This window comes from Dama dama, chromosome 20 (assembly GCF_033118175.1).
Source record: "Dama dama isolate Ldn47 chromosome 20, ASM3311817v1, whole genome shotgun sequence".
NCBI lineage: Eukaryota > Metazoa > Chordata > Mammalia > Artiodactyla > Cervidae > Dama > Dama dama.
The window spans coordinates 79,242,613-79,258,505 of NC_083700.1; the positions used below are offsets into that span (position 1 = coordinate 79,242,613).

The following is a 15,893-nucleotide window of genomic DNA, read 5'->3' on the forward strand; positions in this document are numbered from 1 at the left end:
CAGGCATGGTGCCCTCTCCCCTGCGGCAGGGTACCAGTATTTTCCACATCTTCTCTCAAACAGAATAGACATGAAAGAAGAGAAAGAGGAGGACCTTAAGGGAGAATTTTAATTTGCTGCCAATTAAGGGCAGAGTGACCCTAATTTATAGCAGCAGCACTCAGAGTTATCACAGATTTTCCATCTTGGGAAAACAGCTCTGCTCTCAGCCGCTCACTGCTCCCCTGCAAATGGAGCCCACAGCACATTTAATTGAGTCCAGATTGGCTTTTTACGGGGGTGAGATCCCTCATCTTTTGGAAAAGATAGCCTTGAGATTTTCAGTTGTTCAAAGATGCGTTTTCAAATTGCCAGACAGTAACAGCAAAGCCAACTGGAATGATCCTAGTCTCTAGGAAGGAAGGACAAAGCCTAGTAAAAGGAAGGAGAGTCGTTCCGTTGGCCAACAGGCATTGTGCTGCCTGTGATCCAGACTCAAGCCTAATTCTAAGGTGCATCCAACCCAGTGAAACAGGAGATGCCACAAAATAATAACTGCACAAACAAATGTGTGTGCATGCCAAGTCGCTTCAGTCGTGTCCAACTTTGTGTGACCCTATGGACTGCAACCTGCCAGCCTCCTCTGTCCCTGGGATTCTCCAGGCCAGAATACTGGAGTGGGTTGCCATATCCTCCTCCAGGGGATCTTCCCCACCCAGGGATCAAACCCGTGTCTCTTACATCTAACCTGCACTGGCAGGTGAGTTCTTTACTACTAGCACCACCCGGGAAGTCTGCACAAATAAATATTTAATTACAAATCATCATCGTGAGTATTTTTAAATACAGGGTGCTATGAAAGCCAGTAGGTGGGAACCCAACCTAGTCTGGCCAGTCAGGGAAGTGACATTTAAGTCAAAACAAAGGACTGGGAGCCGACAGGCTGGGGAAGGATGTCCCCATGGGAGGGAAGAGCCATGGAAAAGTCACTGTGTACAAAGGTGAGACCTGAGATAGGGCAGCACCCAGACTGGGAAGGCCTGCCTGAAAGTCCCATCAGAGCCTCCCTGATCACAGTTTCGGTGATGCCTCCACTCTTCCCCTTCCCCCACTTCATTGCTTTAGGTCAGTCTTTAGGTCTTACTTTCCTATTGCCCCAAGAGCTCTGAATTTCCTTCTGAATACCATATTTCTCTTCCTCTGGCCCCCTTTGCCATGGACACACTTTCACTTTGGCCTTGTGCATTTTCAGAAATGCTCAGAGGTTATCAGTATGTCTTGGGCGGTGCCCAACCCCAGCAGAGGAAAGTGTGTGGGCATCCCCGCTGGCTTGGATCACTCAAGACACAACATCCTGGAGAAAAACAAATTAATATTGGCTCTCCATCTCAGATGCCACCTCCTTTAGAAACCCCTGCCAGTAATTCCAAACAATTCACACTTGATTCCTCCTTGATCTGCAAAACTTACAAGTTCACTTCTTCAAGGCACTTAATTACATTGAATTTTGCATTCACTCAACACATATTTGGTGATTTTCTATCAAGGAAAACATGCTCAACTAGATGGTTGTTAACTAACAAAGACTGACTCCCTGCTCACAGAGAAGCAGGTAGAAAGGAAAGTAGCTCGTTATATGACAATGGGGACGTTATCTAACATCTCTGAGACTCAGTTTTCTTTTGGGAATAAAAAGACTGATCTCCTTTTATGAATATACATGTATGGAAAACACTATCAGAAGCTATATCTGAGGGATAGGAGTATGGGGAATTTTGTCTTCACATTGCATTTCTGATTTTGTTTTTAGTGGACATAATGTCTCATGAGGAAAAAAGTGTTCAAACTGCTTTTCTTTTAGGTTAAGAAAACAATACCACTTCATTTTGTTGTGAGAATTAGTGAGGTATGATATGTGCATGGTCAGGACACAATAACCTCCCCCAGAGTGGAGTCTATGGGCTCTGAACAAAAACTGGGGAGAGATGGAGAAGAGACTGGATCCTTGCCACACCTCTCAGTAGTACCTACTCCAGAGATCAAAGTCATTCTCTCCTACACACCAGCTTCTTTCTGGAGCAGAGACATGGCCAAGGGCATCTCTCAGCTTCCCTACCCTAAAGTGGCTGCCCCTGTATCCCAGAATGGCCTATAATTAGCCCATCATAGTGAGACTGGGGGCAGGGTTATGACTGGCAGTCTCTCCATAACAAGGCTGGAGAGTGGACAAAAGCAGTTTCTTTTCCCAGTAGATAAAGGGAGCAGAAGGAGGAAGTTTAATTCAGGGCAACACTTTTTGTAAAGACAAAACAATAGGATTCCACTACAAAACACAAAATGCCTTGCCAGCTGTGTCACCCCCTAGTAGGTGCGCAATAAATGATAGTGACTATTATTACACCACTAACATGAAGGTTTGGGCTAAATCGGAATAAATGAGTATGACTTAGGAGAGCTGTGTGGGAACGCTGGCTGAATGTGAGAGCACCGGGGGAAGAAAGACAGAAGAGTGAATTCCTGAATGTGGGAGCACTGGGGGTTGAAGAACAAGATTTCAGGGAGGAGAGAAGGAGAAAGGGAAGAACTTGAGCCGGATGTGGGGAGGGGTGGTGTTAACTACACAGATTCCAGCGGCTGCATGACAGAGAAACCACTCTACACAAAGATCAGGACAGTGAGGTTTGACTCAATGAGTCTCAACCATGTGGGGATATCAGTCTTGCCTAACAAAAACAGTAAACTTCCTACTGAAGAGAATCCTGTCATATACTTCTCCTGTATCCGCTTTAGCTGCTAAACAAATATTTATCCAAATGGAATCGCCTGTGACTTCCTGGGAGTTTACACAGGACGTGTCACTTGGCGGGTAAGGAGCTGTGGCTCCCAGGTCCCTTCTTTCCTCTCCTCTACTTCAACATTTAGCAGGCAGCCCACTGGCCTGTTGATTTGATCCTGTGAGTCTGGGGGAATCTACTTTCACTAACATCCCGGACTGGTTAAGAAACTTTCTAAACTTGAGTACTGAGGCTGACAGCTGGGAGGGTTATTGATAAAACATTTTGACCATCTCATAACTGCACACACACACACACACACACACACACACACACACACAGTTTTAATCCCAACACAAAGATGAAATCTGACAAGTACTCCTTAAAGAAAAAATCGAGTTGCAGCCAGTGTAAGGGAGCAACGCCTTACTTTCATCTTGGGAAGGGAAACCAAGCAGTGTTGGAAGTGCTGGACTCGCTCTGCTCCTCGACTACTTGCAGGGCACAGTCGGATATGGTACCTTGCTGACAGCTGGGGAGAACAATGTGGGCACGCTCAGCTCCACTCAGCTCTTCCCTTGCTCAGTAGTGGGGAGAGATGCCCTTTATCAGTGGCCCTTTGGAAGCCCCCATCGCAGGTTTTGACACTCTGAAGACTACCTGGCCACAGACAAAGCACTCCATTCCTTGGCTCAGGAACACCGGATGTGAGTGGTCAGAGCATGCTGTGAGCAGCAAAGAGAAAGAGGGGGCAACTCACCAGGAGGTTAAGAACATCATCAAAAATTGTTGCTGCTTATTGTCAGTCAGCCTACTGCTAATCTCAAACAGGCAATATTTTGCGACTAAAAGTTCCTATATAACACCCAGCAATTCTCTGAAGGGAGGTGGTAAAGAGCCACCACAGAACTAAGCACTACTTTCTTAAGGCATGGGTCTCAGAGGAATCTGTATGAGAAGAGCTAACTTCCATCACACTGAACATTCAGGTGGGAAAAGAAAAACAACCAATCCTCTGCAGGGAGTATGAGAATTCTGTACAAACTATAACCACATTGGTGTGAAATTCAAGAGGTGAGGGAATAATAGTCTCTCTTGTGGAGAAAAAGTAAAATAGTTGTCTTGATGGATGCCTAATCCCATCAGGAAACGATGTCAGTTTCCCTGGAAGAACAGATAGGAGCCTTTCCAGGAACTTTAGGATTTCAGGCAACAGGATCTGTTCTTACCTTGGGTTGTTCAACCTTCACAAGGCTTAAGAAAGTACCTGTCCTTAAGTAATATTAATATAGCTATAACCTAAAAGTTCTAGGTGCTAGGAAGGTCTACCCCAGAGATGGTTATATTATAAAAGAAAGGTTCTGAGGTTTAGAAATTTTGCTCTATCACATCCTGGGGAAATCTCAAAGGAGGCAGTGAACTCTCATTCTCTCCATTTAATTCATGGGAGTAGCTACAAACACATACTAAACACCACCCAGGCACTGTGCGTGCACTTCCAGGGGTCCTCCCCACCCTGTGCAGGTGGGCACCCTTATGCTTCCCATATTACAGGTGAGGAAGTTGAGTCTCAAGGAGGTCAAGTCATTTGCTGACCTGGCAGAAAAGTGTTGAGCCTAGTTTCACAACAAGACTTTCTGATGCCAAATCCCTTCTGTTACTGGCTCCACTGCACACTGCAATCGCCAACCACTTAGGAAACTCCTTCTTTTTAAGTAACTTCTCTCAGTCTATTTGCAAGTGAACTTTCCTAAATTACAGGGATCTTAGCTCAAGGCTCCACCTACAAATGACTCACAATTGTTTCCAAAATGAATAGCTGATTTGCAGAGAATCAGGCAAATTCATTTACTGATGAAACTGCAGTGACAATAGACCAACATCAGTCTCATAGGGTCACAAATTCCAGTCTCTTAATTTTGGTCACACCATGCGGCTCTCTAGTTCCCCCACCAGGGATCAAACTCGAGCCCTTGGCAGTAAAAGCTCAGAATCCTAACCACTAGGACTGCTAAGAAATTCCCCCAGTTACTTAGGGCATAAACCACTAAAAGACCAAAGTTAAAGAGGCTGGGATTCAGACAGGCTCCACCAGCTGTAGTGACCTTAGGTGAGTTGCCAACCTCACAGGCCTAATTTTAAAAGGGAGAAAGAAAGACAGAAAGCTAAAGAAAGAAATCTTGTTTTATTAGATTATTTGAAAAATTAATGGTAATATATAGGAAATAGTTTTGTAAGCTGCAAAGCCCTATACACATGGAAGATTCGATTATGATTATTTTGACTCAGCTATTTGGCTGGATCTTACAGAGAATCTGAATCATCAGAGTTTTTTTTTAAATGAGGTGCAAAATGGCATAATGATCAAGGACCAAGCCCCAGACTCAGGATAACTATTTTCAAATCCTGGCTCTCCCACTTAACTTGCTCTTTGATCTTGATCAAGTTACTTACCTTTTCTGTACCTCAGTTTTCTCATCTGGAAAATGGAGCTAATAATTACTGCTTATCTCACAGAGTTGCCCTGAAGACAATACAAGTTAAAATACTTAAAGAACTTAAAATAGCTCTTCGTACTCAAGATGTTTGATGTGTATTACTCTACTAGTATGATGTTTATCACACAGACAAGAGGTAGGCTACGGTTTAAAAGCCTTCATTACAAAACAAAACTGCTGCAGCAGAGGCAATAAGATACAGGATACTTTTGACCAGCAACCCAGCAATGTACTGGATTTTTAACTCTCTGGGACGCCCTTTTATAGAGAAAAATAAGTCATCAGGCTCCCAGCAAAACCCTGCTTCTCCCTCCCTTCCCCTGCTGGCTTCCTACGCAAACAAACATAAAGGCACCACTCAAAGCCCTCTTTCCTCTTCCTTACTCTCCCATCCCTGAAGATCAGCTTCATCCCAGGTGAAGGCCCAATTGAAGAAGCCTAGACAGCCTGGGCAAGTCCCTGGAGACCAGGGCAGCAGCAGAATGTCCAGCTTTTCTCCTCCACTCTCCATCTCAATCCTTCCATCCTTCCCGGCTCATATCACACCCCATTTCCTCCCAAAAGACTTCTCGGCACTCTGCATCTGTAATTGCCAACTCTATATTTGCTGGCTGCATAATTATTACACAAGTGCCTATTTTATTGCTCCCAAAAGGTAACCTCCCCAAGGGCTAGTCATAGTTCTTCTAGAATCCCCACAGTGCTGAGTGTGATGCTCCAGACAGACATCATATATATGCCATAAATAACTGGGGAAGGGGTCGAATTCACTGGAAGGAGCCCAGACTCCCTGCTAAGGGGTCAGATGCAAACCAGGTCTGAGCCTTTACTCCTCCTCCCAAGCTCATGGCAGACGCTGCCATCAGATCACAGCATTCCCTCCCAGAGATCCTGGAAGAAACCTCAGCACAGGCCGCCAATACAAATTGACTGGAAAGATTAACCCTTTTTGCCTTCTCTGCTTCCTAGGCATTTCCTTAACTGAGACTCTATACCACTGGGACTTCACCACTATTACCATAACCACCATACTCTATTGTACAGGGCTGCTGACCTGTCTGTCTCCGGTAGACCAGGCTTTCAAAATTTTAATCATGAGAGCTCAATAATAACCCAAATTAGCATGTACCAAACTGAAGCTAAAGTTTCCCCAAACAATATTCATCTGATTAATGTAATGCACTCTGATATATCCCTATTATATTCCTATCTAAAATACTGATTCTGACTCACGGTACACTATGGTCTACAACTATATCCATATGATAAATACACTGTGCTTAGCCACTCAGTCATGTCCGATTCTTTGTGAGCCAGGATCCTCTGCCCATGGGGATTCTCCGGGCAAGAATACTGCAGTGGGTAGCCATTTCCTCCTCCAGGGGATTGAACCCAGGTCTCCCACATTGCAAGCAGATTCTTTACCGTCTGAGCCACCAGGGAAGCCCAATATAATAGATAGATAGATATAAAATATTAGTTCTATAAATAATGTTCCTTAAGATAACATTGAGCTGTGCTATAATTAGTTGCTTAGTTGCTCAGTTGTGTCTGACTCTTTGCGACCCCATGGACTGTAGCCTGCCAGGTACTTCTGTCCATGGGGATTTTCCAGGCAAGAATTCTGGAGTGGGTTGCCATGCCCTCCTCCAGGGAAATCTTCCCAATCCAGGTATTGAAGCCAGGTCTCCTGCATTGCCAGTGGATTCATTACCAGTTGAGCTACCAGGGAAGCACAACGGTAACTAATAATCCCTAACATCTTAGCCTTCATGCAACAGAAGTGCATTTCTTGCTCCCCTAAAAAGGTGTGGACTGGTGGGTAGCTTGCACTGGGCAGTCATTAAGGGTGGATTCCAAGCCATTTGCATCTTGTGGGATCTTCAACCCATGACTTCTGGAGGTCCCACGTTCAAGATCATAGCAATCCTGCCTGGGAAGCTTTTTAAGTGTCAGGTGTACAAGTGACACTCATTGCCTTCAATCTCTTTCCATTGGCTAATATGTAGTCACATGGCCTTACAATTGCAAGGGACCTGAGAAATGTAGTCTAGCCATGTGCCCAGGAAGAGATGACACAGATCTGATGACTAGCTACAAGTCTCTGCCAAAGACTTGTCATCTGAAAAATTCTCCAAAGGAAGGAGCTAGCCTTACTCCCATTTATATCTCTAGTGACTAGCAAAATATGTGGCTCAGAGTAAGTGCATGGAAGATGTATGGTCAGAGAATGAATGGAGAACATGGTAGGTCCTGGCCAGAGCTCCAGAAGTGTTATGGTTTATGATTAGGCTTCATGATTCTCTCCAAACTCACACCTGTGCAAATCCCCTCCCCTGCCCAAAGCAGACCTGAATCTGAAAATCTGGATCAAGGCAGGTGGGGAAGATACCAAAGAAACTGTCTTGGTGTTTTCCCGTCTATTTGGGGGCTACACGGCCACTTACTCTTCCTACAACCACATGCCCGCTGAAAAGGAGCACAGCAGAACAGCAATGAGCACACAGGCTTTTGAGGCAGATAAATCCTGACCAGGCCTGTCTCTGGTTACAGAACTACAGTTGAGCATTCAGGATGCTGAGCGTCTTCTACGCATTATCTCATTGCATCCTCACAATAAGCCCCTAAGGGACGTGGATTTCTCCCTCTGACTCCCAGTTCCCTGAGAATGAACATCCACTACCCCTATGTTCCCAGAGCACTTTTTCCACAATTCTTTCCTATGGTAAGTACCTCACAACAAATGAGTTCCACTCTGAGAGCACATTCATAAGTCCAATTTGTTCCTAAATCCAATAAAGCTAGCCTAGGTACCCAACTAACACAATTCGCTATAGAGTACTGTACTGTAACTGTCTTATAGGACTTTTCACACAAATAGCACATAAAAACAAACACAAAAAATAAAACATTTATAATCTTGCAGTACAGTACCTTGAAAAAAACAGTAGTACAGGACAATAGCTGGCATATAGGGGCACATTCTTTGAAAGTTTGCAACTTGAAGGTTCATATGTAGGGGAGTTACTATAATTCATGTATGGGGGAGCTAGTTGACAAGCGGAAGTACATATCTATTCACCCTGCCTCTCCAATTACACTTCAAGGAAAATGGAAACATCAGACACTTGAGGGTCAAAATACCTAGGATCAAATGCCAAACCCAACTAAGACACTTACCACAATATTTGAGCCTTGACTTCCTTGTCTGAGAAATGGAGTCAGAAGTCCAGCCTCAAAGGGATGCTGGAACATATAAACCCAATACCAATAAAGAACTATGCCTAGCACATAGTAGGTTCTTTAAAAAGTAAGAATATCCCTCCTTCTTCTCTCTTTGAGAGCAGGGATAAAGTTTTATTCCTGAGCACTAACACTGTATCTTGCACATAATAAATACATAACAAATGTTAGTTGAAATGCATTGAATGACCAGCACTTTACTGTTGAAAAATACAAATAAAACACACAAACCCGGTGTGAATCTTTAGAAGTCCTTTTATCTCCCCTCCCCCTTCCCACACATTTCACTATTCTTTTCTCTTTGGGAAACGTGAACTTCTTTTCCTCATACTCAGAAATTCTAAATGGCTAACAGAGCACCTCAGGATTCTTTCCTCTGGCCATTATCCTTCTCTTTCAAGTTGTGCTCAGCAAGATTATTTGGATATTGGAGCTAAAAACGGTCAGATTACAAGTAGAGGGCCCTGAAATGTAACATTCCCCATTGCAGGATTCTGGAATTACACCAAGCACCAGGGAGGGCTTACTCTTCCCCAAAGAGCTCACTGTTCTGAAAAAAGTCTTTGTTTTAAGGCTTTGCGAAGCTGCCTTGTGGCACCTCCTCCGGGGTCCCCAGCACTAGTGTGGGACTGCTCACATCTAGAATATCTACATGCTCCCTGTAAAACAGAACATTCAAGAGTTCTACCATCCTGTAAAAACTGCTGCTGAGTCTTGGTTTATCTCACAGCGTAACGATCGTTGTTTTGGAACCACTTGTTCTGATTTCTCCAGCAAGCCCCTGCTAATGATAGCAGCTAACACAGGTTTACTAGGCTTTGTATCAATTATCTCCTCTAATGCTCACAAAAACCCTACGAGGTGGATATTACTGTTACCCCATTTTGCAGAGAAAGAAACAGAGACTCAGAAGGTCAAAGAACTTTGCCCAAGGTCGCACAGCCAGCAAGCAGCAAAGCCCTAATTCAAACCCTAGTCTCTGAGGTTCCAACCCCATTCCGTTTCTGTTACTCCACACCACCTTTTTAAATGGCTATAAAAGAAGGTCCTTTCTGTATAGAAATACTTGAAAAAATAAACAGTTTGGACTGGTTGATCTTTAGGTCCCTTCCCCCTCTTAAAAAAGAAATCTAAGGTTCTACGGAGAGAAGGAAAAAAAAAAAAGGAAATGTAAGGAGGCCAAACATTATGAGGCTTGGCTTATCAGTATTTAATAACAGCTTTTGGATCAAAACTCTACAGAACCTTATTTATGGTCAGACAGTTACTGTTAAGCAGAACCTTTTTATACAACCTTTTCATCTGAGGATATTGTAGCCTTCTACTGCCTTTCTATTAGTGAGAGATGGGGTGTGAAATTTGCTGGCCCTGCCAACATTATCCCATTAAATTATCTGCCCTCTTTCAACGTAATTCACTCAGGGGCACCAGTTTGAGCCTCGGGCCGTGTGGCTGTCCGTGCCTGGGCGTTCTGAGGGGGAGGTGTGAAGGAGAAAGTTCAGGTGGTAGTGGCACCCCATGACATAACGTCAATCCACGTTTCGCTGCTTTACCAAAATAAAGTGGATGCCACAATTATACCATTCCTAAACAAACGGAAAACCCCAACCAAGCTTACTGCAACAAAGAGAGAGCCTTTTTACTGCTGTTTATTTTTATTTTGTATTTGTTAGCTTTTTAGATATTCCTGGCATGCAAGTCAGGCTCCGTGTAACAAGCAGCTGCATTTAGTTAAGGATTTCGACGAGTTCCCCCTCCCCACCCCATTATCCTCCCCCCACCGCCCACTTAAACTCCAGAGAAATTTCTCAGACTCAAAGAAGGCTATTCCTTTCTCTTCGTCTGTCTACAGAACAGTCTCTCCCGACACACCTCAGGGATTAGGTAAGGCCAGGCTGAGGCTCTTGTGTCAAGAAAGAGACCTGGGAGACTTGAGTGTTTCCCAGCTGGGGCTGGATTTGCAAGGGTCTGATTCACATCGGGAACTTGGAGCAGGCAAGCCAGCTCTCCCACCAGAGAACATTCTAATAAATCACCCCTGTTCAGCCTACACCCCAAGTTGTACACCACGATGCAAATACAGAGGCACTTCATCAAAATACATCTCATCGCTGGTTGGAAGGAACTGCCAGACACACTCCTCAAACCGCATCCAAGTTGCAGTGCGTTACAATGATATAATTCCTCTTGATCAGAGGTGCAGACCATCAGAGGCCCTTCCGGTCTATCTCTGAATTACAGCAGGTCTGGCTTGGGGAACTCCAGCACAGGAAGGAAAACTGAAATTGGCCGTCTCCAATCATTTCTTATGGGCTTCTCTGATGGCTCAGCAGGTCAAGAATCTGCCTGCAATGCAGGAGACGCAGGAGACTTGGGTTTGATCCCTGGGTCAGGAAGATCCCCTGGAGGAACAAATGTCAACCCCCTCCAGTATTCTTGCCTGGAAAATACCTTGGGCAGAGGAGCCCGGCGGGCTATAGCACATGGGGTTGTAAAGACTGGGACACAACTGAGCACAGTCATTTCTTATAACTCCTAGGTATGGCTAAAAAAAATGTTCCTTTGCTACTCTCAGAATACCTAGGGGAATGGCCCCTTTGGCAACTACATAACATAAAAGGAGTGTAAATGTTAAGACTTAAGCAGGAAAGACTGTCCAGGGCAGCAGTTAGATAAGAGCATGAACTCTTAGGGTCTGTAAGGCCAGCAAGGCCATTTCCTAGCCATGTGACCTTAAGAAAGCAATTTAACCTCTCTATGGCTAAATCAAAATGAGCTGATTACACCACCTTCCTCATGGACAGCCCCATTGTGAGGATTCAGTGAGTTAATACTTACAAAATGCTTAGAATGGTGACTGGCCTATTGTAAGGATTATGCAAGTGTTTGTTAAATAAATTGTATAAACAGAGGCATCTCGGAATGCTTGGGTTCAGGGAAATACATTCCTAGCTGAGGTCAAAGGATTTGGCACCATTCATCAGCTTCTCTCAGGCCCAATAACAGCTGGCCTGGTGGGAGAGAAAGCGGAAAGTGAGACAAGATAGAGGCCCCATGGATTGTGCAGATGTGGGCTAAGGCCCAGGACCCCCCATCATCCTGCAATCCCTTGCAACCTACCCTGGAAGACAACTCATTGCTCCAGGCATCAAGCACTCCAAATCAATGGCTCCTATCTTTGCGGGATTAGAGTTTTCTTTAAGAGTCAGATTATAGCTAGAAACATACAACCATAAAAATTCACATTAAATTTTGCGTATTATTTCTGGGGGTTTGCATAGCCTTAATTTCAGGTACCCCAATTTAAGACCCTCTAGTATGGGTGCTCTTCTCCAGTACTTGCCATTCATGGTTTCACTTAGATCTCATACACTCAGGTTGGGCTCAGAAAAACTAATCACCAGACCCAGTGAGTATAAGAGAAAAGACTTAAACCCATTCTGGTTCTGTTAACTCCAACACCTGTGCTCATAACTATTAAGCTCCACTGTTAAGTTCTACCACACTCTCTTCATACTAGAAGACGAAAAAAGAAAAGGAAAAATCCTTGAAAATATGCCATGTTGCGTTTTTACTAGGAAAAGCAAATTATACCACTTTGAAATTATACAGCTTTACATATGCCCAAGGAGATTATTCTCCATTCATTCAACAAAAAACTATGGCCCACCCTTACTATATGTGTATAAATGTCATTTATATGGATATACATATATGTATGTATATGTGTGTGTATATATGTATACATATACAGAAGGGTATTCCAGGTAGCTCAGTGGTAAAGAATCCGCCTGCCAATGCAGGAGACACAGGAGACGCAGGAGACATGGGTTCAATCCCTGGGTTGGAAAGATGCCGTGGAGAAGGTAATGGTTACCCATTCTAGTATTCATGCCTAGAAAAACCCCTGGACAGTGGAGCCTGGCAGGCTACAGTCCATGGGGATGCAATGAGTTGGACACGACTGAGTGGCTGAGCACACACGTATATACACATATAGCCTACAAAGCCCTCCATTCTCCATAGGATGCTGGGTAAAATTTTCAGAAATATTTTAAATAGGGTATGTGGTCACCACCAAACCACAGCCAATTTGGACACTAATGGATGCAAGTGACACACCATTTAGAAACTTTCAAGTCTAATTTGAGGCCTAGGCTCGCCATGGAGGAGATGGAGAGGAAAATACAGCCCAAAGTTTAGTCTGTAAAAGGACTCCTAACCAAACATCAGGAAGATAACCCCAGGTATCAGAATAGCAATACAACCATAAAGAAACTGAATCGATATTAGAAATTAAATATTCCCAACACACTGCCAGAGGCAGTGGGACCACACCGTTTGTCAACTGGGCCTCAACGTGGCTCCCCCAGGGAGATCTTCAGGTGTCTCCAATAATGATGGGGCTGAATAGCTTGGTCCCCGGTGTTTTCACTAGCAAGCTAACAGTCTTACTGCCCTCAAGAGACTCTGATTCTAGAAGCAGACAGAACAGGCACCTATTAAAACAGCTTTGGAAAGTTTACAGAACGACAGCAAACAGTAGCAGGCCACCACCCTCTGACTCCAAGCAGCCAAACCACAGAATCTATAAGACTCTGAGAGGCCAGAGTGGGTTCTATATGCCCTGAACTCTGGGTACAATTATCAAGGCTTCAGTTTCTTAGAGAGTTTTAGCTCTGGATAGGTAAGAGGTCGATGGGGAGAAAACAATGAACAGGACAGAAAACAATAAATGTAAAGGTTTGCTACTTCTGGCTAACAAAAGAGAGAAGTGATGGGAGAAATGCTGAGCATTTTTTTAAATAAATAAATGTAACATATCTCCCTTTAGGCTGATTTCCTGAGCCTCTGGCTGAGTTACCTTGAGAATCTTGGATCAGACAAGAATAAATCTGAGTTCCACTAGAAAATTTGTCCCCAGAGGAAAGATCAAGCATTCACAGAAGTGGAAAGGGATTTATTAGACAATAAATAAGACAGTAATAACATATTTTAGGTCATTATTGAAGAGTTCAGGATAGGCAATGCTCTTTAAAAAAAAAAAAAGGTAAATTTTAATGGGAGAAAAAGAAACAATTTTAATTCATACATATGGAGGTTCCACAGAAATGGAACCCAAGAAGTGGCAACTTTTATACTTTTTAGACAAAGAAACAATAAATTTGCGAGAAATTTTAAGTTGTTTAAGCTTGTAGACAGTTAAACAAGATAGAATTTGGGTGACTGCTTACAAAATTAATTTTGTTACAATGATTACAGTGTCTACATTACAATTGTCTACAATGATTACAAAATGATTGTCTGGACGTTTATTTAAAGACAGACTAAGAAGGAAAGGTACAGTGGACCAACATGTCCTCTCCTTGGTTCTTCCCCATGATCTAAAAGCATCAATTGCTGAAAGGTTATATAGGAGGAAAGGAGTAGACAGAGGATATAACTGAAATAATCAAGGCCCCAAGCTAGAAGCCTTGCCTTGCTAGAATCACCCTGGTTATCTCCACCTCAATTCACCCTGCAACCTGACATCACGACTGTTTACAGTGTTGTAGGCAGTATGGCACATTTTTTACTCTTCACCCAGGTGTGTGGCATGGAACCAGATGTTTGGCATCAAGGAAGCAAATATCCATGTGACTAAGCTGTTTACATTTCATTAGGATTTTTTATCAGGAAGGTGCACTCCCTGCTGATGTACATCTTAATTACAATTAGGAGTTGTATTTACCCCGGAGGAGTCTCCAGATTAGCACAACCACACTATAGGATCAGTTTCAGCATCATCCTCGGAAAATGCGGTTCCCACTTCCCCAAAGACATCTCTAAGAAATCAAAATTCACACACAACTTCCTTCCAGAGTGTGTTTTTCTACTACGAAAAAAAATATTAGCTAGATTTTAGTCCAAACTAATTCTGCAGTCATTGTCCATGTAGGGAACAGATCTCTTCCCCTCAACTGCTAAATAGCCCAGAGCCTTTTTTCTCCCTAAAAGCACAGCGTTAACTTAAAAATGAAAGATGCATGATAAAAGAGCATAGGTTGGGGCTGGGAGGGAGGGAGGGAAGAATTTAGGGTCTCCAATACTCCCTCAAGGGATGCATGTTAAAAGTGAGGCCCAAGACCCTGGAGACTTTAATCAACTTTCCCCCTCCAACCTCCAAAGAATGAATCGGTTGTCTCCACAGGCGCAACCCGGCTCTTCCCTCTCATTGTGTACCGGCTCAGACTCAGCAAGGATCCCAGCTTCCCGCAGCGAACTAAGACGCCGGAGCTTTCGTGAAGTCTTTCTCTAACTGTTGCGATTGTCTTTGGAGATTATCAAAATCAAGTATGCATTAGCTGGCTTTTCCCCTCTTGTTCGTAACACACACACACACACACACACGTGCACTTAGGAGCGGCAGGCCTGACAGCACATTTTGCACAAAGTGGCGGCGGCGGCAGCGCACACGTTGTGGCCTCCATCGTGACCCTCCAGAAGCCCGGCGAGTCGGGCACCGTGGGGATGCGAGGCCGCCCGAGCCCCAGGAGGACAGAGCTTTTGTTTGAGTCGGTCTGCGGACGACACAGACTCTCGCAGGCACCCCTGAAAATACAAACTCCCTTCTGGCCACGCTCTCCAGGACCGCTGCGATTTGGGAGCAGGATGGACTTGAACACAAGTTGAAGCGCATTTAGGGGTCCAACGAGAGATGGGGAGACGAAAAGCATCCCATCGCCCCACGAACCCCAACCCCTCCACGCTGTCCCAGCGCTGACAACTGAGGTTGGGCGCCGGGAAATAAGTCCCGGGCGCACCTCCGGCCCGCATCGAGGTTCGCGGGTGAATCCTCGCCTGTCTCCCCGGCGCCTGAGGTCGCGCTGGAGAGTCACCCGACGGGACGCCGGCCGCCCCCCGAGGCGCGCGCGGAGCTTCCCGTCTACCCAGTGCCGGACGAATCGGCTGGAGGTTGGCCGGGGCCGGACGGGCCCGCAAACTGGCCGATGCGCCTCTTACCTTGGGCAGTGGCCCCGCGCGCCGCCAGCAGCAGCGAGGCCAGCAGCGCCAGGAGCGGCGGGCGCGCCCCGCGGCGGCGCGGCCGGTGCATTCCTCCTCTCGCGGCGGCGGCGGCGGCGGCTCCCAGGCCGCGCGCAGAACATCCACGGGTTCTGCCCGGGGTCCCAGCCACCTCGTCCCGGTCGCTCTGCCCGCAGGATGCCAGGGGCGTCTGCGAAGTTCTTTGTCCGTCTAACCTGCTCCTTCGCCTTCGCCCGGCCGCTCAGGACCCCGTAAGCGCGGTCCCTCCCCAGCCCTCTGGCTGCAGCCTCGCGGCGGCCGGACAATCAGTTCAGTCGCGGGTTGTCGGGGTCGCACTCGCGGAGGGCGAGTCTCGCCCGCGCGGACTCTGAGAACA

The 15,893-nt window shown here is 45.3% G+C and overlaps 1 protein-coding gene across 1 annotated transcript in view; it reads right to left on the bottom strand.

The window, feature by feature from the left end:
- The window catches only part of ROR1 (receptor tyrosine kinase like orphan receptor 1), a 445,737-nt gene extending 430,150 nt beyond the window's left edge, over positions 1 to 15,587 (bottom strand). The window contains exon 1 of the mRNA XM_061168462.1: positions 15,497 to 15,587. Within this exon, the coding sequence (XP_061024445.1) occupies positions 15,497 to 15,587 (91 nt within the window). The remainder of the gene's footprint in view (positions 1 to 15,496) is intronic.
- Positions 15,588 to 15,893: the final 306 nt, after the last annotated feature.